The sequence below is a fragment of the Asterias amurensis genome, chromosome 22, assembly GCF_032118995.1.
Source record: "Asterias amurensis chromosome 22, ASM3211899v1".
In the NCBI taxonomy this organism is placed as follows: Eukaryota; Metazoa; Echinodermata; class Asteroidea; order Forcipulatida; family Asteriidae; genus Asterias; species Asterias amurensis.
Window position 1 is genome coordinate 13185551 of NC_092669.1, and position 27848 is coordinate 13213398.

At 37.9% G+C, this 27848-nt stretch overlaps 1 protein-coding gene across 1 annotated transcript in view; it reads left to right on the forward strand.

The window, feature by feature from the left end:
- LOC139953549 (homeodomain-interacting protein kinase 1-like) overlaps positions 1 to 27848 on the forward strand; it is a 30107-nt gene extending 2259 nt beyond the window's left edge. Inside the window, exons 2-15 of the mRNA XM_071952986.1 lie at positions 1321 to 2308; positions 3703 to 3826; positions 5978 to 6097; positions 7996 to 8138; positions 9234 to 9362; positions 10132 to 10303; positions 10929 to 11114; positions 14128 to 14229; positions 14731 to 14910; positions 15284 to 15408; positions 15863 to 15989; positions 16397 to 16542; positions 17929 to 18225; positions 18675 to 27848. Of these exons, the coding sequence (XP_071809087.1) occupies positions 1323 to 2308; positions 3703 to 3826; positions 5978 to 6097; positions 7996 to 8138; positions 9234 to 9362; positions 10132 to 10303; positions 10929 to 11114; positions 14128 to 14229; positions 14731 to 14910; positions 15284 to 15408; positions 15863 to 15989; positions 16397 to 16542; positions 17929 to 18225; positions 18675 to 19896 (4059 nt within the window). The 5' untranslated portion in view covers positions 1321 to 1322 and the 3' untranslated portion in view covers positions 19897 to 27848. The remainder of the gene's footprint in view (positions 1 to 1320; positions 2309 to 3702; positions 3827 to 5977; positions 6098 to 7995; positions 8139 to 9233; positions 9363 to 10131; positions 10304 to 10928; positions 11115 to 14127; positions 14230 to 14730; positions 14911 to 15283; positions 15409 to 15862; positions 15990 to 16396; positions 16543 to 17928; positions 18226 to 18674) is intronic.

The following is a 27848-nucleotide window of genomic DNA, read 5'->3' on the forward strand; positions in this document are numbered from 1 at the left end:
TTATTAGTTTTAATTGTAGACAGTTTGTTGTCATACATGTAGCGGTGCAACCTTCTGTATATGGGTCAATGTGGGAACTCCCTACAGACAATTGAGTCAGCAATGCATAGCAGCAGTGCTGTACAGATGTACAAATACATGTAGATACAAAAGGTATACATGTACATTGAGAATCAAATGGTTGTTGAGCGTTTATATGTGTAGGCCTAACTGTCTTTCTGTTTGTGTACTGATGCTTTGTAAACCATAACATCATAATTAGTTCAAGTTGCCAATGGTGGAAAGTTGCACACTGAACACACTTACAAACTATATTCAAATTTAATGGTAAATGTTAAGTGTGCTAACTGTGCACTGGTTACAATAGCCAAAGCTGTTCAGTGTATTTGGTTAAAGTTGTAGAACATAGATTTTGTTTATAAATCCAATGACTGATTTTGTGAATACTTCAAAGTTGCTGTACAGTACTAAAAGATGTTTGTATACATCAGCTAACATGTACATCAGGCCTTATACACAGAGGCAACGAAGGCGATTGTTTCCATGCCCCCCAGTTGATGCTCCGTTGTCATTGCCTTGGTGCCCTTGAAATGCTCCAGTAGAAATTTACAATTTCCTCCCTAAGCGATGAGAAAATGCTTTTGTGCCCTTGCCCTTTCAAAAATGAAGACGACAGGTCTTTGTAGTATAAGAGTAAAAGAATTGGTAGAATCTTGTCCCTAATGTATGCACCATGTGGCCAGCATGAGTCACGTTTAGCTTCCTTATTCATATCAACTCACCCTACATCAGAACTAAACTATACACTCAACTTACAATGCTTTACACAGTTTCTTAAACAATCCCTATCCACAAGTTACCTTGACATGACCTGAACTTCCTCTTATTAGAAGTTTTCCAAACTGATTTGTTCATTTGGACTCTGATGACTCGGACTGTTGACTATTTTGTTTGTTTGTTTGTTTGTTTGCCTACATAAATAGCAGCAAGTTCTATTGTTATGAAGTTGCACATCACAGAGGTACACAATATTCAGGCAGATTAAACATGTCATCCAACTAAAGTGGTAATTGCCTCATTGTTTCCAACGTGTATTGATCACAACAGATTGTAAACAGAATTCTCTGGACGGCAATTCATTACATTCAACTAATTAGTGCTTTTCTTCTGAAGACGAGCAGAGTATACTGTTTGAATCGACGAAACCACACTTGCTCTTTTCAGAGCCAACACTCCCACAAAAGACATGGTTGTGCCCCCAATATATTGATACTGTCTTTCCTAATTAGTGTTTGTTTGTTTGTTTGTTTATCTTCATAGGTATGACATCGAATGCAAGGTTACAGTTTGGTTCTCAGATCAGTGCATTTTACTCCATCAAGAAATCCGTTGTGGAGAATACAAATAATCTCAACAACAATGACGTGATCCTGACCAATTCACACACTGGTTTGTCTACTAGTACACTGTGTACGGTACCATTAACCCATTCCATTGTCCCTAATGGAGTCAACTATACGCTGGTAAATAACAACAACGCCAGTAGAACACAGAACGTCATCAGGGCATCCACTATTAAGTTATTGGATACCTATCAGAAGTGCAGAATGAAGAGGAAAAGTGACGAGCAGTTGGATAACCACCACGGCCATGAGCAGAAACAAACAAGACAACAACATGTTAATACCAGTAAGAATAACAATAACAAAGTGAAGTCAACAACATCTAAGAGTTCGTCAGGAGGAGAGGGCGATTATCAGTTAGTTCAACATGAGGTCCTCTGCTCCTTGACCAATCGCTATGAAGTCTTGGAGTTTCTCGGCCGAGGTACATTTGGTCAAGTCGTCAAATGTTGGAAGCGTGGTACTAATGAGATCGTAGCGATTAAGATTCTAAAGAACCACCCATCCTATGCACGGCAAGGACAGATTGAAGTTAGTATTCTCTCCAGATTAAGTGCAGAGAACGCTGATGAATTTAACTTTGTCCGTGCTTATGAGTGTTTCCAACATAAGAATCATACATGTTTAGTTTTCGAGCTTCTTGAACAGAACCTGTATGACTTCTTGAAACAGAGTAAGTTTCGACCGCTCCCTTTGAAGCACATCCGTCCTGTACTACAACAAGTTCTGGTAGCATTACTGAAGTTAAAGACGCTAGGATTGATCCATGCTGATTTGAAACCTGAGAATATAATGCTGTTAGATCCAGCAAGACAACCATACAGAGTTAAAGTCATTGATTTTGGTTCTGCAAGTCATGTATCGAAAGCTGTTTGTTCTACCTACCTACAAAGCAGATATTACAGGTTAGTTACTTTCATGTACATCTCTATGGCTGTGTCCGAAACGGCAACTTCAGCTATATCTACGCCTAGATCAGTACGTCTGTTAGGAACTTTGTGTTGAAGAATAGGCAGACATGCACGATCTAGCCGTAGCTTTAGCCGAAGTCGCCGTTTCAGACACAGCCTTAGCCAGAGAGGGAGTGTCTGGCTGTGCTCTGTTTATATATTTGGACACCTTGTTTTATCTGTCATTTACATGAACAGTATTGTAGGTGAACAATTTGAGACACCCAGTTTTTGAATTTCTAGCAAATTTGGCTAAAACTTTGGTCAGACTAGGTTACAAAATAGACTCAAACTAGAGACTTTGGTGAATTGTGAATGAAGTTCCAGACATAAAAACAACATTTGTAACCATTGAATTGAAGCTAATTGGTTCTCCGATCACCTGCTGTATTGAAGACAATACACACCTGTAAAAATGGGCAACTTTACAACAATAATAACCTTGTCATGGAGTGGATAACAACGGTCCCAGGGGCTGAGAAACACAAAGGAAGGATATTGTAATTGATAGGGGTCTATGTTGATCGACCTAGGATGCTAACAGTGTATCCTGCTCTTATTATGGGATATGTTAATGAACAAGGCTAGTCTCTCTCTGCAGCCACTTATGACCTTCCCTTTGGCTGTTTAGAATCCAATAACAAACTGTTGTATATGTACATACAATGTGTAGACCATGTAACCTTGCATGTAACCTTTGTTAGGAAATGGAGTGGCCTTTCTTATTCCAGTGCCTTTCTGGCAGGCTAGACACTACACTGGGCTTTTGAGAAACATTTTTTTGGGGTGTCATACATGTACAAGAGTTCAGGCCTGTATGCTTCGTTATGAAAGGGCAAGGGCATCAAGGCATTTTGTCCTTGGTAAAGGGCACCTGTGAGGAAATTGTAAATTTCTTCTGCAGCATTTCAAGGGCATCAAGGCAATGACCAGGGGGCATGAAGGCAATCACCTTCATTGCCTCCGTGAAGTATCAGGCCTGAGAGTTATAAAAATACCAGCTTCACAAGCACAAGATTTGTGAACAAACATTGATAAAACTTAAACAATAAATTTAAAAAGGTAATTTGCTTGGCAACATGAAGCATTATGAACTGTCAGCCAATGCCAGTTTTCTTATAAAAGAAATGTGTAGATGGAAAATGAATTAAAAAGATGTAAATTTTGTTTTGTTAATTTCTTACTTTTGATTCAAGTTGTTTTCTTTGTTGTGTATCTTTTAATCATTTTTATCCAGCCTCTAATATTTGTTCCTGATGTTCTCAGTGCTATTTGAGCTGCGCAATGATTTAATTTTGTCAATTTCTTAATTTTAATTCTTTTCATTTGTATTCTAATTTTGTCTTCAGAGCTCCAGAGATTATTCTTGGTCTACCATTCTGTGAAGCTATTGATATGTGGTCATTGGGTTGCGTTGTGGCAGAATTGTTCTTAGGTTGGCCATTATACCCTGGAGCATCGGAATATGATCAGGTAATACACTGAACATTTCATTTTTATAATATTGCCGTATCCAAATTGCCTGCTACACCTAAGGCTACAGCTTTGATGGATAAGACGTCCTTAGCAACACCCTTAACAACAGCCATAGCCCTAGCTGTAGATGTCAATTCGGATACGGTCTAATACACCTATGAGGTACATGCATGGTGTTGGTTACCAGTGCATTATAATGGAGCTATAATGGTATTACAATGGTTGGTAACCAGTGAGTCCACATATTAAGCATGGAGTGTTGATCTCATTGTCATACCATTATTGATTGACACCCCTGGATTATGGGAAGGGGGGGGGGGCTGGAGGTGTAGTGTCTACTCCCTATTGTACTTCAATGCTTATTGGCTTTATGTTGTATTATCTGACAGCCGGCCTATATGCTTCAGTTGTACCTTCTTGGTTTACTATTTAGTATTTATAGTAACTTCTTGTTGATTTCATTTTCATTCTGTAGTTTTTAATAAAACATACCATCACCGATCAACGAAGATGCTATTAAGTTTAAAAAACACCCCAAACACAATTAGAGATGTTGTAAACTGATGGAGTTTATGCTGAACTTCTGGTCATCTCTTGATCTGGTACAATGCCGAAGTTTTGACTGTTTTAAACCCATTGTAAGTAGGTTATAGTGTGTATGGTATAACAGTTCAAGTAGGCTATAGTGTGTATGTTGAACAGTTCATCTGCAAGCATTGATCCTGTCCTTGGGACCAGGGTTATTATTATCTGAATTGTTTGTTGTTCTTATCAGGGTCATAGGTTACCTAAGGATCAGACCATTGTTCAACGGAGAGACAATGCGTAGCCTGGTGGTTTGTGGTTAGACAATTTGTAGGACTTGAAATGTCATGGGATTGACCAAAAGCCCTTTAAACATTTCTTGTTTCTGTAGTCGACTGTTTGTTATGTTTCACTGTATGAGACAAACTGGTTGAAATTGTGCCTGCTAAACCAGAATTTTGATTAATATCCAATATAATGCATTTACTTAGTATTTTGAAACTACTTTTGTCATGTTTTTTGACAAGCTATGTGGCTTTCAGTGAAATCTTGTCTGTAATGAATTCATTATCACACAAGACTGACTTGTTTTAGGTGTAAGGTCAATAAACAAGCCGAGTCCGAAACCGATGTCAAAGCTGAAGCCATGGTTCAAAAAGGACTTAAGTTGTAAATGGACAGTAAAACTTTGACCCTATAATAATTCTAGTTCTCTGAATTGCATGGCTGGCCTTTTATGTGATGGGAAGCTTTTAGTTAGTATAGGAATAGCTGAATTTGCAAGGTTTGTGTTTTCTTTGAGGCTATGCAGGTCGTTTGCAAATTGCTTCCTTTTCCTGCTCCAAGGACAGTAAGAATGATGAGATTAAAGTAGCTTTACATCTTCTATATCTTATCTCAACCATGCAAAGTTTCAAATCCTACTTAGCTTTACATCCTAACAGGCTGAAATTAGCATCAATATCTGCACATTCAGTGCATTTATATCTAGTGTCAAGCTTAGATAAAAGAACAACAACAACAACAACATCATCTCGTAGAATTTAGTAAGTGCTAGGTAATGATGACATCATACACAATGTCAGCTAGACATACTCTCATCAACAATCAGGGCCCAGCGATTTCATTGCTCTGCTTACTGATGAGTTCTGCGCTTACAATCACCATTCTCTGCTTACGTGCAAGGGCTGAATTTCTGCGCTAGTTGTGTAAGCAGAGAATGCCTAGAAACGTGGAGTACGCACAAGCCAAATTTCTTGCTTACCCGTGAAATGCGCTTGACGTAAGCACAGAATCCCCAGCTTCCGTAAGCGCAGTTTCTTTGCTTAAGGTAAGCAGAGAAGCAGAGCCATGAAATTGGGACATATTCTTGGCACTTAGATTCACTGCCAATTACATATTTGAATACAATTTGACTACTTCTTTGAAGCACACTTGTTTACTCAGTACATAACTTTTGTAGTTAAATACATTCCCACAGGAACTTACTCATTTCAATTAATCTCAACAGGTGTTAAAATAAAGTTCACCAGAGGTTAACAAAGATCACTTAATGGTTAATTACTGTAAGTAGATTGAGTGTAGAATATATAACAACCCAAACTTTTTTCTTTCTTTTTTCAGATTCGATACATTACACAAACCCAGGGCCTACCAGCTGAGAATCTTCTGAGTTCTGCAACTAAAACATCTCGATTCTTCAAGAGAGATCATGATACAAACTTCCCTCTCTGGAGGATTAAGGTACATCAAGAAGTCTTATTCCTCTACAATTAAACAGTCTAATAGACCCACTTGCACAACACGCAGCGCACATATGCCTTGTACACCCAGCAGGGTGGATACGTGCGCATTACAAGTCTTATTATTATTGTTATCTCTTGTCAGCCATTTTCTATGTCAAAACATGCTCAAATGGAATGGACTCTCCCAAAAAGGTAGGACTGGTAGACGCGCATTGTGCTGAGGTGCGTGCACCTGTGTACCATCCTTTTGTGCATGTTTTGACACCCAAAATTACATACAGGAGACATGCGTGTATGTGCTCTTGGCATTGTGAATAGGGTCTATGAAATTATTTAATATGTATTGTTTCAGGACTGTAATTACCAGGAGGCCAGTTGATAACAATTTCATGCTTGTATGGTGTACAAACTGTTGAGTTGTCAAAGTCAGTTTACTAGTGGTTAGTTGTGGGTTGACTGTAATGTACATGTTCTTATGGATCGTATGATCCATTTATAACCTGCCACATCCATCCTGTGTGTTATGACTCATCAACATGTAGCTAAAAGTCCATAGCTTTAAAGGAACTATCTGTTCCTTTTGGTATTTAGGTTGTGTGTCTTTCATGTCGTTATGTAGCTAATAGTGCAAAGCTTTAAAGGAACTATCTCTTCCTAAATTATTTGGCTATAGATTTGAACTGCAAACCAAAATAAGAAAGTACTATAGTTCTCTAGCCCTACGCCAACAATCTTCCTTGTATAGCAGATCAAAATGCTAAATGTAGACAAAATGTTTGAGTAACTGCTCAAAAATCATCATTTGCTTCTCAATACCATTCAGCGTGCCCTAAATTTGTTGTCTGAATATTTTGCTGTGCAAATATGCTGGAATAAATCGTTCCCTACCTACCATCGTTGATCTTACAAACTTGAAATTTGGGAAGTACAATTGTGTATCTGACCCAAGGATTGTTCTGGTCAAAGGTCAAGTAGTGTCGATTTCATTGTCAATGCATAATTAAATAACCACTGGTAGGATAAACAAGTGTCAATGGTACTCCAGGTTTGGATGGTGGCGAGCAAAATTGAATAGCAGAAAAAAAATATACACTGAACTTATTTTTGTGCACACTAAATGCTAATGCTGAGTAGCAAATGGTGGTTTTTGAATAGCAACTGATACATTTTGTGTAGCATTTTGCTCTCCTACATAAGGGGAATTGACCCCTGGTACTCGCTTTTCAAAGCAGTAGGTAGCCATTTGTTGTTTTCTCATTTTACTGAGTGTCTATTAAGATAAGATAGTAGCAGGATATTGCCAATGCCTTGACACAAATTACAGTCATCTTATCTTGTCAACATTAATCAACATATCCAAGTGCAAACTCAGACATATGCCCAGTAACGAGCTAGAAACCATAGCATTATGCATACTGCAACCTTCATCTATTCATAATTACGTTAGTTTGTGAAGTCCAGGTTAAAGCTAAAGATATCCGTATTGGTTCAATAAAGTGAGTTGTATGGGACGGGGGTTTATGGCTATCTTGTCTGTCAGTCACATCTTCCTTCAATCAAGTTCATCAACTAGAGTTGAGAATTCCAGATGTTTTACCAGGTTCATCAGGGATGCCTCAAAATGGTGTCATCAATTACTTATTTAGGGGATGTTGTCATGGTTTTCTATGCAACATATGTACAGGCCTGCATGATTTGTTTTTGAAAGGGCAAGGGCACCAAGGCATTTTCTCCATGGTAAAGGCACCCTATGAGAAAATTTTTAACTTCTACTGGAGCATTTCAAGGGCACCAAGGCATTGACCAGGGGGCATGAAGGCAAATTCTTTTTTCACATCTGCTTTTGTACTTTTGTAACGTTAACCATTTTTGTTGATTCTGGTTTTATTTCCTTAGGAAACCAATGAGCATGAATCTGAAACTGGGACTAAAGCAAAGGAAGCGAGGAAGTACATGTTCAACTGTCTGGATGATATTGCTGCTGTTAACTTCCCATCCGATCTTGAAGGAACGGAATTACTAGCTGAAAAGGCTGATAGGTAGGTACACATCTTGCGTATGTTCATCTGAGATTAAAATAAATCAAATTGTTACACACCAGTTTGCTTCGTTTTTGAATGTACAAGAGCACTGGCATTCTCTTCTATGAGGAAACTTTACATTTCTACTTGAGCATATCAAGGGCACCAAGGCAATGACCAGGGGGTATGGAGGCAATTGCTTTCGTTGCCTCTGTGAAGTATCAGTTTCTACTTGAGCATTTCAAGGGCACCAAGACAATGACCAGGGGGGCATGGAGGCAATCGCCTTCGTTGCCTCTGTGAAGTATCAGTTTCTACTTGAGCATTTCAAGGGCACCAAGACAATGACCAGGGGGGCATGGAGGCAATCGCCTTTGTTGCCTCTATGAAGTATCAGTTTCTACTGGAGCATTTCAAGGGCACCAACGCAATGACCAGGGGGGCATGGAGGCAATCGCCTTCGTTGCCTCCATGAAGTATCAGTTTCTACTGGAGCATTTCAAGGGCACCAACGCAATGACCAGGGGGGCATGGAGGCAATCGCCTTCGTTGCCTCCATGAAGTATCAGTTTCTACTGGAGCATTTCAAGGGCACCAAGGCAATGACCAGGGGGGCGTAGAGGCAATGACCTTTGTTGCCTCAGTGAAGTATCAGACCTGTTCATCTAAGATTAAACATAAGTAGGATTTGAAACTTTGCATGGTGGAGATAAGATATAGAAGAGTTTGCGGTAACACCATGACCGCAAACTCTTCTAAGATTAAACATCTTGTTGCACAAGTTCATGGCTCTGCATACTGCCTAATTATGCGCTTACAATCATTCACCATTCTCCGCTTATGTGCAAGCATTTCTGAGCTAGCCTTGTGTGAGTAGAATGCCTAGTAACGTGGAGTAGGCATGCGCACAAGACAAAATTACCTGCTAACCATTGAAACACACTTGACGAATACACAGAATTCCCTGCTTCCACAAGCGCCGATTCTTTGCTGACGGTAAGCAGAGCCATGAATCTGGGTCCTGCTCTCTTGTAGATAAAATATTTCATTTTATGCCTTTGGTTACATTCAGCATTAATTTACTAATGTGTTATTGACATTTATCTTCTGCAGACGTGAATTTGTGGACCTATTAAAGAAGATGTTGACGATTGATCCTGATAAGAGGATCACACCATTAGAAGCAATCAATCATGCGTTTGTAACACTTGGACATCTTGCTGAGTATGCTCACTGCAGAAAGTAAGCAACACATCAATTCTGGGTTTTTTTTGCACTTATTTTCCTACAAATTTTTTGAAAGAAAATAAGCTGTTGAAAATGCAGTCTATCAAGGAATGCATAAAATTCTACATTCAGTCATCATTCTGTATTCATAATAACCCGAGACAGTTTATTCATTCTGATTGGTCGAGGGGGCATCATATGGGGTGTTTAAACAGATGATATAAATGCAGAAAAAAGTGTTTGAATATAGGCATGACCCGGGAGCTTACGCATGGGGTTATTCTACACCTAACACAATCAATACATAGGGCTGTATGCTTCGTTTTTGAAAGGGCAAGGGCAGTAAGGCAATTTCTCTCTGGAAAAGGGCACCCTATGAGGAAATTGTAAATTTCTACTGGAGCATTTCAAGGGCACCAAGGCAATGACAAGGGGCAACGGAGGCAATTGTCTCCGTTGCCTCCGTGAAGTATCAGGCCTGAATACATGCCAGTACTTAATGTAAAAACCCAATCCTATTAATTGGAAATTGCTTGATTTGTTTTACAGATTTTCCTACTTTATTATGAATGAGAATAAAAGAGTGGTGACTCAGTCTTTATCTTTCGTTTAAGACCTTGCAGGGTCGTGGCTGTTGATAAAGGACCTCCCCTTCATGGCCAAGACCCTGCTGTTTTAAACGGCCGCTTAACACCTCATTGCCTAATCTTTTATTCCTTTATTCAAATATCATTATCAGGTTTGTCAAACCTAACAATTTTTTTGTGTTTTTCCCCCGATTTAGTGTGAAGTCGAGTGTTCGTAGCATGGAGGTTTGTAAGAGACCAGGTCAGATCTACGATGCGAATACATCAGGTATTCCAGCCAGCTTCGCTGGTGTGATGCCAGTTACATCTAGTACAGGCAATTTGAATATTGCATTCAACAATCAGCTTAATGCTGCTCTGCAGAATCAGGTAACTCTTCACATCTTTCTTACTTCTGTTTCATACTTCCCTCGAATGCGAAGCGAATATTGACGCAAAAGATTTGCAAAAAATAATTTGCAGCAGTTGAAATGTGTTCAACTCTTTTGCGAAAAATTTGCAGCGAAAACAGCAATGTGACGCTAAAATTTGCTTTGCAATCGTAGAAAGTATGAACCGGGCTTAAGTCTTCGAATGAGCATTTATGTCCTGACATTGTATACGCTTGGTAATCACTCTTAAACTTAATGGCAATAACAACTTCTTGTTTGAAGCCTACAGCAACTTTCGATAGCATAAAGCATTCTTAGAAACATTTCACTCCAAAGTTACGTTTTTTGTTGTAAAAATATATCAATTTTTATGTCCCAAATTTTTCGGCCTTATCTCAAAAACGCAATGTAAGTTTTGTTTTATACATCTACATTTGTTCATAATAAAAAAAATCAGTTCCAGAAATCAAAAGTATTCTTTGCCTTTAATCTGGTCTTACTTTTGTACTTTCTTCGTATTCCTGCAACTACCTTTTTGTCGTACCCTGTCATCATTATTTCTATCTCATTTAACCACATTGATTAATTTCCTTTAACCACATTAAATAATTTCCTTTAAATAGGGTACATCTCAGACAATTACGACGTCTGTAAGACCTCAAGGAAATGAGTTCCCATTTCTTCAATATCATCTTCAGTCTGGTCCTTACATTCCGTATCAGCCACCACAAATTGCACAGAGAGTATCACAAAATGTACAGCAGCAACAAGGAGGGAGTCAGTACCCCAGACCAGATCCATTTCAACAGGTAAGGAGGTCAAAGGTCATTGTAAAATAATTGTTAAGTAAGCCTTGCTATAGCTCTTGGATGTACAAAAGAGACATACCTAGATATAGCATTCATAAACAACATGAAAGCAATTTGCATGTTAGATTTGAATAATGTCATGTGCAAGGACTTGCTTAGTTTCAATATTCCACTTATATTTGAATTCCTTAAGACTGTCAAGACAGTTGCTATCTCAAATGGTTCGGGGCAAGAGTTTGTACAGCAACCATGGTTCCATTGCTTCATACACCCATTCAGAATCCTGATAAGTGTTCACCATGTCTTAATTAAAAAGCAAAAGCTTGCCTCAAATCATGTGACATAGCAACTGTCTGGATAGTCTGAGTAATACAAATGTAACTTAAGGGTGACTTGTGATCAAGCACATCAATGTATTGGACAATATTCAAATCTAACTTGCAAATGGCTTATTGCCAAGGAAACCTTGCTGTAGTTCTGAAATGTAGAAAGGAGACGCTTTGAATATTCCCAAACTAGATCTGAAAAAGTGAGTTGTGCTGAACTTTCTGCACTTCCTTCCAATGACTCAACTTTGACTTAGAAAGCCATCTGCTTTTAGGGGCTGTTGCACATATCCGCTTTAAACACAACACCCAAATCCTTTAAAACAGCCACCCCCAAAACAAGTCCTACTTAATCAGTCCATAGCCCCAAACACCTATACTTTCCTAGTGAGATAGGGATTATCCATTACTAGATAGGGGTGGTGTGTACTTTGAGGTGTCAATAGTGTGTCAAGTTATTCCCAGGTGGCAGTTATTTTGATGTAAGTTGTAAGATGGACTTCCTGTTTAGAGGTCATTGGTGTCATAGCTAGCTACCTCTACTGTTAAACAGTTTGACCCTCTCAAATGCAGCTAAATTTGTGTATCCATTACACTTTTTTTAGAATATCGTAACTTTTCTGTAGAATTATAAGATTAAATCCAATGGGGACGCATGGTAAACTGACCTCCCTGTCAATTTACCGTGACCGTGATGTAAAACTAACAGGTCGAAAGAGGTTGCGGAAAACTTCCTTGCAGCCATGGTAACTTATCATTGCCGCTAAAAGTCCAATGTGAATGCTATAACAACACCACTTCATGTATACGTCACAACTATAAACTGAATACGCGCAAATTGTATGGTACCTTGTCTTGTTTGCACTGATGGCAATGTGGTTATCAGACTGTATGCAGCGGGCTACATGTAGCATGCAATAAACAAAGCTACGCTCAGAGCTTTTTTCAGTCTCGTCCAGTTGCTGCAGTTCCGCTACTGTACTAAAAATAGATACATTAAAAAAAGGTGTCTATCGAAAAATGTATGTGAAAATGATTGCCTCTCTAAAGAGTAAAGTAATTAAAACTGAGCTAATTAAATTTCCAATGACTGAATCTAAGAGTGTGATGTTGAGGAAAGTCACACTTAGAAGGAAACGACAGATAAAATTACTCTTTCCAATCTCACTACACTTCACTGCTACAGTCTGTGCTACAATCTTTATATTAATTACTGTCAAACATGTGGAAGCAATACTGATTGCCTTGACACAAAGTCATGTAAGTTACGTAACGTGTACAATCCACTATGGTGACAAGAGTTTGCTATAATAATAATAATAATAGTGGCTTGTTGTTTAGCTTGTTATCAATCACTCATTGACGCTCGAGGCGCTTTAGCATACAGTTATTTCCAGCATTATGAGACCTACTCCTTTTACATAGAACCATGTAATGGTTTACAAGGTGCTGTGGTGCAATATGCTGCCAATCAAACCAGGAACACTGGGACTAACCCATTCTCTTTGCCATAACTGCACTGGGTTGTTTTACGTACGGTGCACAACACACAGGACCAATCCCAAGGACAAAGCAATGGTTAAGTGTCTTGCTTAAGGATACACATGTCATGACTAAGACTCCAATCCACACTCTGCTGATCAGAAACACCAGAGTTTGAATTCGATGCTCTTAACTTTAGCCCTCTTGTATACATTTTGATACCAGGTAAATCCATGACCGATGTAGCCCCTAGTTCTTATCAATGTCACATGTACATGATTGTGATTTATCTTACATTACACTTACACATACTTCCTGAATTAGTCATAGAGTTAATGTTCAAACTAGAACATTCTAGAATCTAGGGCAAACTTCCAAATATGGAACACAAAGTAAAACAGGATTTGTTTAAAGGAACATTACAGAATTGGTTTTTGCTAACAAGTCACTTTATTTATTTATACATAAACTGACAAACCTGTAGCAGTTTGTGATCGATCGGCCCTCTGGGTCACCAGAGAATAGTGAACAACTGATTACACGTTTTGCATTGCATCTATGCCAAAAAAACACATGAATAAAACGCTCGCTGAGCGATGAACTCCAAACACAAAACTAGATTATTTATTTCTCATCAAATATGACATTTCAGACTGAAATATTTCAAGGGATATTTTCTACTATGTCATCATTAGAGCGTGTAAGTTTTATGTGAATCTTTGATCTTCACAATTTGTTTTCTTACCAATTCTGTAATATTCCTTTAAAGGTAGCTGTATACAACAAAAAGCTAACCTTCCTTAGGTGAATTCCATATTAAAGCCATTGGACCTGTTCGGTTCAGAAAAAAAAAATAAAAGTTCACAGATTTACACATAACTTTACAGAAGGCAATGGTGAAAGACTTCTCTTGAAATATTATTCCATGAAATGCTTTACTTTTTGAGGAAACAGCAAAACAATATAAATTCTCGTTAACGAGAATTACGGATTTATTTTAAACACATGTCATGACACGGCGAAACGCTCGGAAACTAGGGCGGGTTTTTCCGTTGTTTTCTCTGACTCCGATGACCGATTGAGCCTAAAGTTTCACAGGTTTGTTATTTGATGTAGAAGTTGTGGTACACAAAGTCTGGGCCTTGGACAACACTGTTTACCGAAAGGGTCCAATGGCTTTAATCTAGTTTCATTTCTTTTTTTAGTCGTTACAGATGTACCCTTTGAGAGTTGAGAATAGTGTTCCCATAGTAACACAAACTCCACAACATCAGTCACTAACAATACAACATCAAGTGTTTACACAGGTAAGACCACAAATTGTCATGGCAACTGTTGAGTTTGATATTAAAGCAATCCAACAATAGCCATCAGTCTTAACCATTGTATTGTGATCATTTGATTCTTTGTACAAACAAAAATACAACTGTCTTTCGATACCAGGTCCCCAAACTGACCTGGGGGCCCGTTTCATTTATGGTCACCTGTCTCCCTTACTGTCGAGTACCGAATGTCTGCCCAGAATGCCTAGTAACGTGGAGTACGTATGCCCACAAGCAAGAACTCCGTGCTAACACATAACGTCTGCTTGACATAAAGACCCATTCTTTGCAGTATTAGCAGAGCCTTGAAATTGGGCACTGTACTTCTCATCAAGAGTCAACTGTGCACAAATTTGTTTCATGGATAAAATCAATGTTTAAAGACTAAAAATAAACAAAGCTTTTTGACTGAAAGTAAATCTGTATTTAATGTTGTAACTCTGTTATTATGCAATACACACTAATGATGTATTTATTTTGATTTAGAACTCTGGTTTGAATGGTCATCACAACGGATCAGTAGTCGTTGGTCAGCATCATCAAGCCGGTGGTCCTACTCACTCTTTACAGCCCATTGCATTACCAATGTCAATGAATAATGGAACAGCACAGCCAGGATGGCCTGGACCAGCTGGAGTCGCTCAGAATCAAACTGTTCTACTCAGGGTAGGTCTACTATATAGCTTTCTAAAACTCTTATCACACTATCGGTGGCGTAGCCGCGGTTGGCGGTCCTGCCAAGGACTCGCAATTTTTGCCCAGTACTCTGAGCAAAATACATTGTGCGGCCCAGCACAGCTTTCCCCCATAATAAATCAACATATAATCCACTGTGCGTTGATCTGAGACACAGCTGATGATAGGGAGTATCAAACGTCACAGAGAAAGAACATAGTCAAAAGGCCATTACAAAGATTAATTTATAGTAAATTACAAAATCAAAAGAGATGTAGGCTTTGATTGCAGTGTGTGTGTCATATCAATGTTTCTTTGCTAACGATTTGGGTCTCATCACCTAATGTTTTTTTTTCTCTCTCAGAATGGTCCTGTCCAATCATGGCCCTCCAGTGGGCAGATGTTTCTATCACCATGGCAACAAGGGGCAACCGCTATAGCACAACAGCCTGTCATTCCGGAGACACAACCTCTTGCAGAAACTTGGAGGTCAGTCAATTATCCTCTTGAACTCAACAATTATTTGAGTCACATGCCTGTATGCTTCGTTTTTAAAAGGGCAAGGGCATCAAGGCATTTTCATTTTCTCCTTGGTAAAGGGCACCCTATGAGTCATTTTCAAATTTCTACTGCGCACAGAAGTTGAAGTGCAAGCTACTGTAGTCATGTCATGAACACAACTTTTGACTTATCGCACGTGATAACTTTGTTATACCTGGTCTACTCTGGGCTGTGCTATGAAAACGGCTGTTGGTAACCAGCGATGCGACTACCCCGTAGGTTGGTTCCAAATAGTTTACTAGCATTGATAGACAGAATTCAGGGCAATGTAAGTCAAACTATGGTCAGCAATAGTTCTTGCATGAACTTGGCTATAGTGGAAAGTCTTCTATCATTGTGAATGACAGTTGTGACAATGTGACAATGTTTTCTTTGTTAACAGACGGCAGTATGTGCCAGCAGCAGCAATGTCATGGAGACCTTCTGATGATCCTACCTTTATATCAGCCGAACCAAGTCCTGCTATGTTTCATATGGATGTAGAAGGCATTTATGATCATGTAGTTGAGGTAAGATGCAATTTCACCAAACTCTTCCTAACTTAGGATTAATTAATCTTAGGACTTGGGACGGCTTAAGTTCCTTATCCATAGACCTTTGGACACAATGTAGTATTAGTTGAGCGAGACGTTGTCTTCAGCCAACACCATCTCGGGAAACTCTGATGCTCGTCTTCATAGCATCCCGGTTCAGCATCAGCATCCACAGTTCAGTTGTTTTTTGTTTTGTTGCGTACTTCTTTTGCTGAACTACGTATTGAACCCATCCTAAAATAGGAAAGGTTAATCGTTCTAACGATAGCGGGTTAATCCAAGCGTTTTGTGAAATCAGCTGCAGGACATGATATCATGTCTGTTGTGCAACGTTAATAAAAACAATGACCTTAATCTCTGTTGTTTCTATCTTTGTTTTACAGAGGTCACAATATGGAGGTCATTTCCATCCCATAATGCCCTTGACTCCCCAGCATGCTTTGCAACAATCCCAGTGGAGTTCTAATCTACCGCAATCCACAGCGAGGAGCTCACATACCAGATTGGCTCGCAAGCAGGGAGGGCAGAAGTAAGTGTGAACTTGGCCTGAGCGCGACTAGTGAAATTTACTATTTACTAATCCACTAGTCTTACACTAGTCACAAGTAATTTATCATTCTCAAGATGCATTGTGGCAATGTTTGCCGCAGGTGTAATATAGAAAAATTCAAGCTAAAAGGATTGAAGGATTGTGTCACTGATGTCTGATAGTGTTTTGTATGTAAATTATGTTGTCGTAAATAGTCATGAGCGACACAACTGGTTCACCAAGCAGGTAGTCGTGACCATTTTTTAGTAGTCGCAACTATTTGTTGTAGTAGTTGTGGCGGTACGATTAACTGAGTAGTTGAAAAGGTAGTCGCGACTCGACTATAGCAATCAATAGTCAAGATTACGGCACAAGTCAGTCGTGACTCGACTATAGCAATCAATAGTCAAGATTACGGCACAAGTCAGTCGTGACTCGACTCTAGCAATCAATAGTCAAGATTACGGCACAAGTCAGTCGTGACTCGACTATAGCAATCAATAGTCGAGATTACGGCACAAGTCAGTCGTGACTCGACTATAGCAATCAATAGTCAAGATTACGGCACAAGTCGTCCATGCATAGTGTGGACCTTAGGGAAATCACATTGCCTGAAAAAAATTAAGATTGCATCTTTAAGACAGGCTTCTCAAGTTCCAAAGCTAAAAAACCACAATTTATAGAGGTATGACTTTTTACAAATAAATTAAGTTTTTACATGACTTCTGCCGTTTCATGACGGTGAGAAATTACCGACTTCCTTTAGATTTGAACCAGAAGAAGTTAGTGTGGCTATAAATAACTATTTGGATCAGCATATGGTGTATGAGTCAGATGTAGTCTCTCTCTCCAGCCGTTCAACTGGAATTATACAATCTTTGTATATCAAATATGGTATAACTGCATCGTAATTCCTATATGATGAGTTTTTATTTACACAGTTGATGTTAGTTTTGAACCTGAGGCACTGTGTAGGAGTCTAGTTAATCTTCCCATATTACTGTGTTGAGAAAACAATATTAAAACAATATAGTAAAGGTTTATAGCGGTATTACCTTGTAAAGATAAACTCTAAATTAGTTGGGGTGGTTCTAAAAAGAACCATTGGCTTCAACTGGATCAGTATGCTCTGAAACATCGAGTTGAATCCAATGGTTGATATTATAGTAAAAGTTTGCGGTAACACCATGTAATGATAATCTTGACCACAACCTTTACTCTATCGTATTTCCACCATGCAATGGTTCAAATCCTACTTGATATTAAAATGGACTTGAAGCTTATTCTTTGATTGTTTGTTTTCTGATTATAGGACACATACTGCAGCATTTAGCAGCAGTTTATCCCCTCAAGCTTATTCCTTGATTGTTTGTTTTCTGATTATAGGACACATACTGCAGCATTTAGCAGCAGTTTATCCCCTCAGAAGTCAAAGCGAGTCCGAGGTAGTTCCCCTCCTTCAACTATCACCCAACCTCCATCTACATCAACTAAAGCCTCAACAACCCAAGAAAGTACAAGGTTCAATCGCAGTACTAAACAGGAGGCTGCTAACCTCAAGACAGATGATTCTTATTCTGCTAAGCGTGAACCGATAGTAATACCAGACTCTCCTAGTCCGGTACCTAGTGTTATTACAATAAGTAGCGATAGTGAAGATGAACCAGAGAAGCTGACTAAAGGGTATGTATTCAGATTTTCACTTCTCTCTAGATATTGCTAAATGGTATGTAACAAACTTTTCACTGCCCAATTTCATAAAGCTGCTTAAGCAGAAAACATTGCTTAAGAATTTTCTGCTTAGCAGAAATGAGTAGGATACCAGTTACAAATTGTACATGTGACACACCAGTTTGGCTGGTAACCTTATCTTGGTAAGTACTTAGCTACTTTTTGTGTTAAAGCAGCTCTATGAAATTGGTCCCAGTCCTCTTTAAATAGTATGTAAGGCATGAGATAAGGGATGTGGTAAAAAAAAACGCCCCTTTTAAATCCATGAAAGTAACCATGAAGTCTTGTCTTAGATTTGAAGATAAGATGTGTAAAGCCTGCAATGATAACACTATCACACACTCCTACTTACTAAGTAACCATGAAGTCTAATTGTTTCTAAACTGCTTTCCTTGTCTTAGATGTGAAGATAAGATGTGTAAAGCCTGCAATGATAACACTATCACACACTCCTGCTCTTTAAGTAGCACCAATAGCATCTTAAGTCCATCTCCTCAGCAACCTCATCCCTACGCCTCCTCTTCCTCATCATCATGTGATTCATCACTCGGAGTCTCGCCACTCAAGATTGACTTGGAGAAGCTACAGAGACAGAACGTGGTGAGCTGTGTGACTATTGGAGACACACCGGACGGGAGCCCCCATCCGGCGTCTACTAATGGTAATACAGAGACAGGGTATGGTAGAAAGAATCTATATCATAGAGATACGTCAGAGGGTTTAAGTAGTAGAAAGGAACCTCAAGTTATTGTAAACATACCTGAAAGTGGGACTGTTAGGTTTCAAGAACGAGTAAAGAAAGAAGTACACAGTGACAGTCAAGAAGAAGTCTTACATCCATTAAGGAAAGCTCAAGGTAGAGATTTAGTCTCGGCTTTAAAGAAAGAACGACCGGCTCATCATTGTTCAGATTCAGCTATTGCTTTTATTAATCTTCCTCCCCTGGAAGTTGATGCGTTACCCACAATGCAACCACAGAAGAGTTGTAATAAGAACGTCGGTGGTACGACTCTTCCAGCGTTACATCGGAGCCCGGCACACCATCGCCAACGACCGAGTACCTTGACGTTATCAGCCCAGCAACAAACATCAAGAAGTCAAAGGTCAACGCGGGCTGAGCCAATGGTATCACAGGTACAGAGGTCACAGCATGAGAGAGTTGATTTACATGGTGGTATCCCTGTCTATACATCACCTACAGTAACCCTTCCACCGTATTTCCAACAGCATAGTAGTCCCAGTCATAAACCTAAGACGACTCAATCCCATCATGTTGGTACGGCTCAATCTAACGGTCAATATATCTACTCTTATGGCTCTACACCGGGGATTAATTCCCCAGTGACTACAACTCTCCCACCCCCAGGCCCACATATTCATTATAAATCTTCCTTACCTTCTCATATTCCACATCAAGCTGTTCTTCATTCACCAACGATCCCATCAGCTTCAACCACCTACCACCCTGCTGGTATGGCCCCGCCCCCAGCTCATTACCACCCTCAGTACAACAGACCTGTCTACCTACGCTCACCATCTGGTAACATTTACAGTACGTATCCCTTAAGCCCAACCAAGACACATCCGTACCAGTACTTGTACCAAGGGTTCTCTGCCGATTGACTTGTTGCCTTGCGAGACAAATTTGCTCAACTCCATATGTAGGAATGTCCCCTCAGCGTTGAGGGCGTAAAATGGACTGATAGATGCAAAAACGGGTGATATGCAAACTATGCATTAATGTAAATCAACTTCGTATACATTATGAATTTCCCTAATAGTCTTTAAAGGCAATTACTGGTCAGTGTGTCATGGTAAGAGGGTCTCTAAAAACCAATCAATTAAAGGGTGAAGCAGGTGTAGCTATAATTAGTTGATATTGGAGTTTAAACAAAGTCATTCTTACTTGGGTGACATGATATGAATGGGTTTATATAATTCTCATGTCATTATTGAATGATATGAGAAATATTGACACACGAGGAAGATTCTTAAATACTACGTTCGTGTCCCGTGTAAATCTGCAATACTTTTTATGATGAATAAAGAGGCATGATACAAAATCACTAAAAGCAGTCAAATCTGCCACATTTTGTTCATATTTTAAGTTGAGGGAGTTTGCCTCGCAGTTTTCCCAGTAAATCGATTGGGAAAATGCATGTTGTGTCCGATATGTAATTGTGTGCGTAATTTTTTATAATGGCTACAGTGGATACCGTTTTGTGTGAAGTAAAAATCAGTCCGATGTTAAGGATAGAAACCATGTACGGTGTTTCTAGTAGATAGTTTATTGATGGTTGATGTTTTTATGGATTCTATGAGATGTATTTCCACGGAGGAATAATATCTTATTGTTTGAAGAACAGAAATTTGAAGACAGAAAGATTTGCTAACTGTTTGTAATCTTAGGTTATGTTGTACCTAGACTTTAACTTTACTGCATGTGGTGTATTTTTAGTTGTTGTCTGAGCTTTTTGAATATGAATTTGATGTGTTTGATGTACACAAGGTTAATTCACATTAGCATTGAAGACTTTGTTTCCATTTTAAATGTTTCATATTTAAACAGTATATAAAGGTTGATGTGCATTGGACAAGTTATTGTTTAAACTTGTTTTATTGGTACAATTTGGTGTTGCATGTTTGAAGTTATAATAATCCAAGAATAATACTGTGCCTGTGTAGTCCCTAGTAGGTTTTAAAGTTGTAGTTGCTTTGATTTTAATCCTGTTTTATGACTGATATTTTAGTTCCATGTCAGCATTATATACATGGTGATTGTACTTGTCTTGTATCTAATTGTCAATACGTATCAATACCAATGGATTTTTTGTAAAGTTCTATCGTAACCACCCCAGTTGTAATATACTTGACTTGTAGAGAATGGAATAATGTACAGTATATAAGTACTGGTATTTTGGGGACCAGTTGTTATAAACTACTTCCCCTTGTATAATAATATCAGATGTAGAATTAACCAATGAATAGTGAATTGATACAAAGACAAATACTTGTAGATCTTGCTAAGTAAATTTATCCAGTGGTGACACTAGAGCATTGTACATTTGTAGATGAAAAAAAAAATACTATTTTTATGACAAAGGACTTGATAATGGTATAATTGCAATGAATCGTTTGTGGTTTGAGGTTGGTTGCCTTTAAGCGCTGTGTGTTTAGCTAAATTTAGATGTGTCATTTGTCCAGCAATGTGTGCTGAATGTTTGTGATCTCCCTTTTGGAGTGATGCAACTATTTGAGTTTAGTGTAAAATATATCATAATGTGTCGTACCTTCATGCTTCAATCCTCAATCGACTACAAATCACAATAAACATCCCCCTGTAAAGACCCTATGCACAACCGCAGCGCACATACACGCATGTCTTCTGTCCGCCATTTTGCTGTCAAAAAATGCACAAAAGGAATGGACTTCCCCCAAAAGGCAGACGCGCATTGTTCGGAGGTGTGTAAACACATGTACCATCCTTTTGTTCACGTTTTTGACACCCAAAATGGCAGACAGCAGAGGCGCGTGCAGTTGCGCTGCGGGTTTTGCATTGCAATAGGCCTATTGAGCAAAAACTAATAGACAAAATTAAAAAAAATACTGGGTAAAATTCTCTTACAGGTTATAATTCTGTTTGATATTGAGATACCATTGTTTAGGTAAGATTTGCAGTAGCGTCATGTGTAAATCTCTTATTATTTGATTACTGTTGATTCTGAATAGAACCAGTAGTTACCGACTCAATGTTTTGATCAGTATGCTCTGATCGTCTTCAGGTGAGTCACCAACCACCGGTTTTATTTCAGAACCAACACTTCTCAAAAGAGATTCTGCTTTAGTTTACTAGCACCATGCAACGTTTTAGATTCTGCTGATAGCATAGTGGTTTTGGATTGAAGTATGCAAGACTTGTTCTAATAATAGACTAACTGTAGCCAGTTAGTGCAATATACGGCACCCAAACTCAGTAGTGCAGTGATACATTTAAGTACATAGCTTTATTAATGTTAACAAGTAAATTCTAAAGCTGTGATCGTATAAAGTTAATATTAAGATTGGTTGTATAGAGATGGACTATTTTTGCTAGACACTTTGATGTTTTTTGCTGTCTCTTCTAGATTTGGAAATGATAGAAACTTTCTTGGTTCCCGACTCTCAGTGTCTTTCCCGCCATGGCTGCCGCATTTTATTCAAAGTGAGGCACAGGTCAAATCAGTTGTGGCTGATCTAAGGCTGTGTCTAAACAGCGGCTACAGCTACGGCTAGATCATGTGCATCTGGCTATTCTTCAACATAGACAGACGAACTGATCTAGTCATAGCTGCCCCCTTTTCTGGCTAGGGTTGTTTCCGAAAACAGGACTACGGCTACAGCTACGGCTAAGTCACGCGTGTCTGCCTATTCTTCAACACTTGGAGACTCGCTGATCTAGCTGTAGCCAAAGTCGCTGTTTCGGACACGCTAGTGTTGATTTTGACATCAGAATGTTGACTTTGAATCCAAGATGGCATACAGGGTAGCCAAGTCCATCCTAGTCTAGTGCCGTCCGATATACTAATCTGAGGCAAATGTACATACACTAAGTATCTAGAGTGTAGAATGATATGCAGTACATGGTCATCTTGATTTATAAATATCTAATAATTAGAGTTAACTTTAGAGGAAGTTTTTTTTTAATAAGTCTGCACATTTCATAAACGTTGGTTGGTGCTTCTACCATTAATGGAATATTTTATGAACAGTATTTTATAGATTTTAGGATTTTAGATTGAATGAAGATCTTTGTATCTGATGAAGTCTTGTGAGATTGTTCAGATGGAGGTGAAACTTGTTACTCCTCTTTATGGACGATCCTTTATACCTCTGATATCTTACCCCCCCCCCTCCCTCCCCATCTCTGAGGGTAGCAACACCTATCATTCATAAATTCTAAATGGCTGTTACTTCATATGCCATAATGATCTTGTACCTCCCCCAGTCAAATAGTAGTAAGTAACACTCGTTCTTATTCAAGGAATGGTCCATACATACTTTGAGTAAGTTCCTGTGTGCACCATGGTTAACTAAAGTTTGACTATCTTGACTCAAACCCAGGCTGGTCGTCCGTTGGTTGACTACTGTGGTCGACCATTTGGAACCAGCCTCGAGCCCATGGTTTCGTCACTGGTTCCAATAGTCTGTTCCGTTGTAACATGTGTAAAGCGCAGTGGGGAACCAGTGACTAGCGAAATTGCGGAAAGCAAAGGAGTGTTGAGTACCATGGTACCGACGGTTGACTTGGCTTCCAAACGAGTCGTTCGAGTGAGTGCCACTTAATGTGCGTACTTGAACTTGCTCTTTGATGACATCCACCCCCCCCCCAGTTTCCTGAAACCTGTTTTGTTTCATCTCAATTCTGTTGAAGAAGGTTGGAACAGTTTTTAATATGCATGAATTAATCCAAAGCTTTACTATAAATGTCCACTATAGATGTATGTCTAAATATGGATACTATTTAAAGAGATCAGGGTAGTGAAGTGTTGGTATTATTATTTCATAAACTAATTATTTAATATTTTGACTCTGAAGTGGTGTAATTTACCAATTATTATAACAATATTTTCATTCCATGCTTTTGATATCAGTTTTGTTTTTGAGTGAGTTTTAGATGATTTTGTAGTTTGGACTGACTGGGCATTTGAGGTGTCAGGTTATGAGCGTTAGTGAAGTGGGCGTTATAGGTGTATTATAATGTTGATTTAGTGTTTTGCCTACGGTGAATGATGTTTTAAAAGCCGAGCCTAACTAATGTGCTTTGAGTTTATGTTTTATTCAAAGGATTGTTGCAACTACTCTTTATAACCACCTAATATTATCACACTTTAAAATGGACTTAATTCCTGTGTTTTAACTTCAATTTGTGTGTTTATCTATGTGTTGACTATTTATCAATGGTTTTAGTTTAGATGCCTTTATAACAGTTTCCATAGATACATGTTAAACATCCTTCATAAGCATTATTTTCCTTCTTAGAAATGTGTCCATCAGTTTAACCCAAATACTTTTCGAAATAGTTGAATCATTCAGTCAGTTTGATCAACTCTCTGACAGGTGCAGTTATTTCTGCTTCGACGTAACTTTAAAATACCTCTAAATTCAAAACCAAAGAGCTACATTGTGAAGTATGTGCTTTATTTTCAAATGTGACACAATTTTGATTCAGAAGGAAAATAATTTAGCAATAGATTGCACACTGTGCCGTGAAGTGTACTTATACATGTTTATAATGTAGAGTAACGTAAATACAGTTTAAAGGCCAAAATATTTGCATATTTACTCACTTAAACTCACAATAGTTTTTAAAGTTATGTTTTGCTTATTAGTACAACATGTAGGTTATGGGCATTCAGCCTGACTTGATGTTTACTGTATGGCAATAAAATGCAGCTAATTGTAAGCTAGAATGGGTAGGATTAAGAATTCATTAGAGAATTTTGAGGCGCTGGCAACGGCAGGCATAAGTTTTTTTTTTGCGGCTCTTAGTTGTGGGAAAACTGCTAAAAAGGACTGTCCAAAAGTCTCCGATTCTAGGTTGACTTGTCTTGTAATTTGCGTTGTGGCACTAATAGAAACAAACACTAAACGCGCACATGATGTTTATATGAAATGTCTGGTTGGTTAATCATTAACATTAACATTCAAAAATGGTTTGGGTTTTTTAAAAGTTAGTCTGCAGTGTTTTTGTTTTTTTTTACTTTCATTTGTGAGTTTTTAATTTGATTGTTTTGAGATATATTTAACCAGTTTTGTTTTTCTTTGGATTATGTGATACCAGTATTAACCATGTTTAGTTACTCTTTCATAAAGCGTTTAAGCCTAGGTCATAATTCCTATTAATATGTATCAGTACATTTAATTATGCAGTGCTGTTCATTGGCATAAATGTCAATTTGTTAGGACGTGTGTGGTTAGCCTTTTGGTTAAGTTTTTTTCTTTCTGCACATATTGTATGATAACATAGTTATAAATTGGCTAGATTATAGTTTATCAAAGCATTTATATGTAGCTAAAATTTTGAAATATTTACCAATAACATTCTTATCAGTTATCCGCCAATTTTTAAATAATTAATAGAACATTTCACAGATATTTGTGCACAGGTTTTTTGAAATCCATGGTCCTCAATTGACTGAAATTCAATGAAATGTTTTGTTGATTTATGGCACTTCTGTTAATTATTATGCAGTACTTATTGGCTGACAATCATTTTGTGCACTTGAGTAACCCATGTATGTTTCTCCTCAAAGCTTTGAAGTGTTCTAGGATTTCCTAAAATTGGCTGGTAATTGATATGACTAGTGAGAGTGTATTTTGTTTTCTTTTTATTTGATGAATAGATAATTTGTAGAGTCGTTTTGTTTTTAATAGATTTGTGTTTGCTTTTAATTTATCTTAGTGGTTGATTTTAATATTTTAATATTTTATTGCAATGCTTAAAGAAAAGCAACTAATGTTGTTCTTAACAATCTGCTTTTACTTTTCTTTCATTTTCTAAATTGAACTTGAATATATAGAGATACAGAAGTTGAATACTGAGATAATACAGTGTATAGTTATTACAATCAGAAACTCACGTTGTACACTAAGGTGAACTGGCCCAATTTCATATAGCTGTTAGTAACACGAAAAATAGCTAAGCACAACAAAAATATGCTTACAGGAAAAAAGTGTACCAGCCAAGATGCAATTTCTCATGTAAAATCTGTTACTATTATCTGGCTAATGTTTGCTCAAAAAAAATAATGTGTAAGCAATATTTTTGTTTGCCTAGGCAGGTCTATGGAATTCGGCCCTGATGTCAAATCATAGCATTATTGATTATGTAAAGATCCTCATGCCTCTCATGTTGGGTTGATGTCTCAAGTAGAAGTCTCTACCCAACTGTTCAAAATGTTGTTTTGTTTTGCTTGTTTGTGCTCATTATGGACCATAATCAAGACAAAGCACAACTTTTGAAATCCTTGTTGATTTATACAACATTCAACCTTTGACTTACGGGCATTACAATCTGGATAAAATTATGAAAAGTTTTAAAATGTCAGATACAGACATGCTAGTTGTGTTTGTTTTACAAGCGCACAGTTAGTTCATCACAACCTTACTTTACCCACTCGTATCCACTATGAGGTCTTATACATGCTGTCCTCTTTACTTTGCCCAATTTCATAGAGTTGCTTAAGCATAAAAAATAGCTAAGCAGAACAATATCATGCTTACCAGAATACAGTTACCAGCCAGAAAATTATGCTTACTGCTTACTAAGCATAAATGAACAGGATACCAATCACAAATTGTACATGTGACATGGTAGTTTGGCCGGTAACCTTGTTCTGGTAATAAACTGTTGTGCTTAGCTACTTTTTCTGCTTAAGCAACTCTATAAATTGAGCCCTGATTTCTATTGACTCATTTCACTCACATCGTCTTGGATTTTGATTTTGATTTGTATTAACAGTAATATTAATCTAGCACAGTTTGTTATTTTAGTTTTTTTGTTCAATATTTTGGTGTGCGTGCAATATGTAATAGAACTGATAGATTATAGTTTTGCTAATTTGAGTTATTGAGTTTTCCTGCCATAAATGTTGTTTTGTGAATGAACAATAAGTTTGTTGCAGATATTGTGATTGTAACTTGTATATCTCTAGAAAATGAACAAGGTTGTTGCTATTTTAAAATCAAACCTTTCTCGAATAATTACTTCAATATTTTGCAATTTCAAGTCGTTTGTTATTGTTTTCATGAGATAGATCGAGAATGTGTGATTTTTAATCAGTATTGTAATTGGTCGAACCACCTTAATTAAAAAACAGTTAACCAAGTCACACCTATACAAAACAAGAAACCAACATTCGGCTGGTTTATGTTGAAACTTTCATGTAATTTCTCATTATTAACTTCTCATTAGTTGGAGAAAACAACCACATTTTCTTGAATTAAAGTACAATTAAGAATTCTTAATTGAATCACTAAATTCTTAATTGAATCACTAAATAAATGAAGTACCATCCCAACCCATCATTTAATGGGTTTGGCATCGCTTAATATTAAATTAGTGTAAAAAAAGGGTGCTTTAGCAACGTTTGTCAACTACTATCCAGAAGGCATTGTCGGCTATTGTATTTTAGCTAAGCAAATTCAAAGCAATAATTTGCACTTTAAAATGACCCAAAACAATTATGACGAGTATTTCTTTAATTGATTCGTTCTTTTATAGAATAAGTTGGTACGTATTACTCCTATATGTCATGAAGTTGTGAGAACCATTAGTGGATATTTTACGCAGCAGTTGGTAGTTGAGTTTGGTAGTAATGCAGTAATTCCAAATCCTGTATGTAACTTCTTGAGGTGTAGACTATGTGCCATAACATTCTTTCAAAGTGATTTAAGTAACTGATTTGTGCTTCAGTTCGTAGTGTTATGTATGCATACCGATTTAAAGTAGAGGTGCCACTCGTTATGGTGTGTGGGTAATAGGGACATTTCAATAAAAAAGCTATTTTATTGGCAAATAATATAAGGAAAAGAAA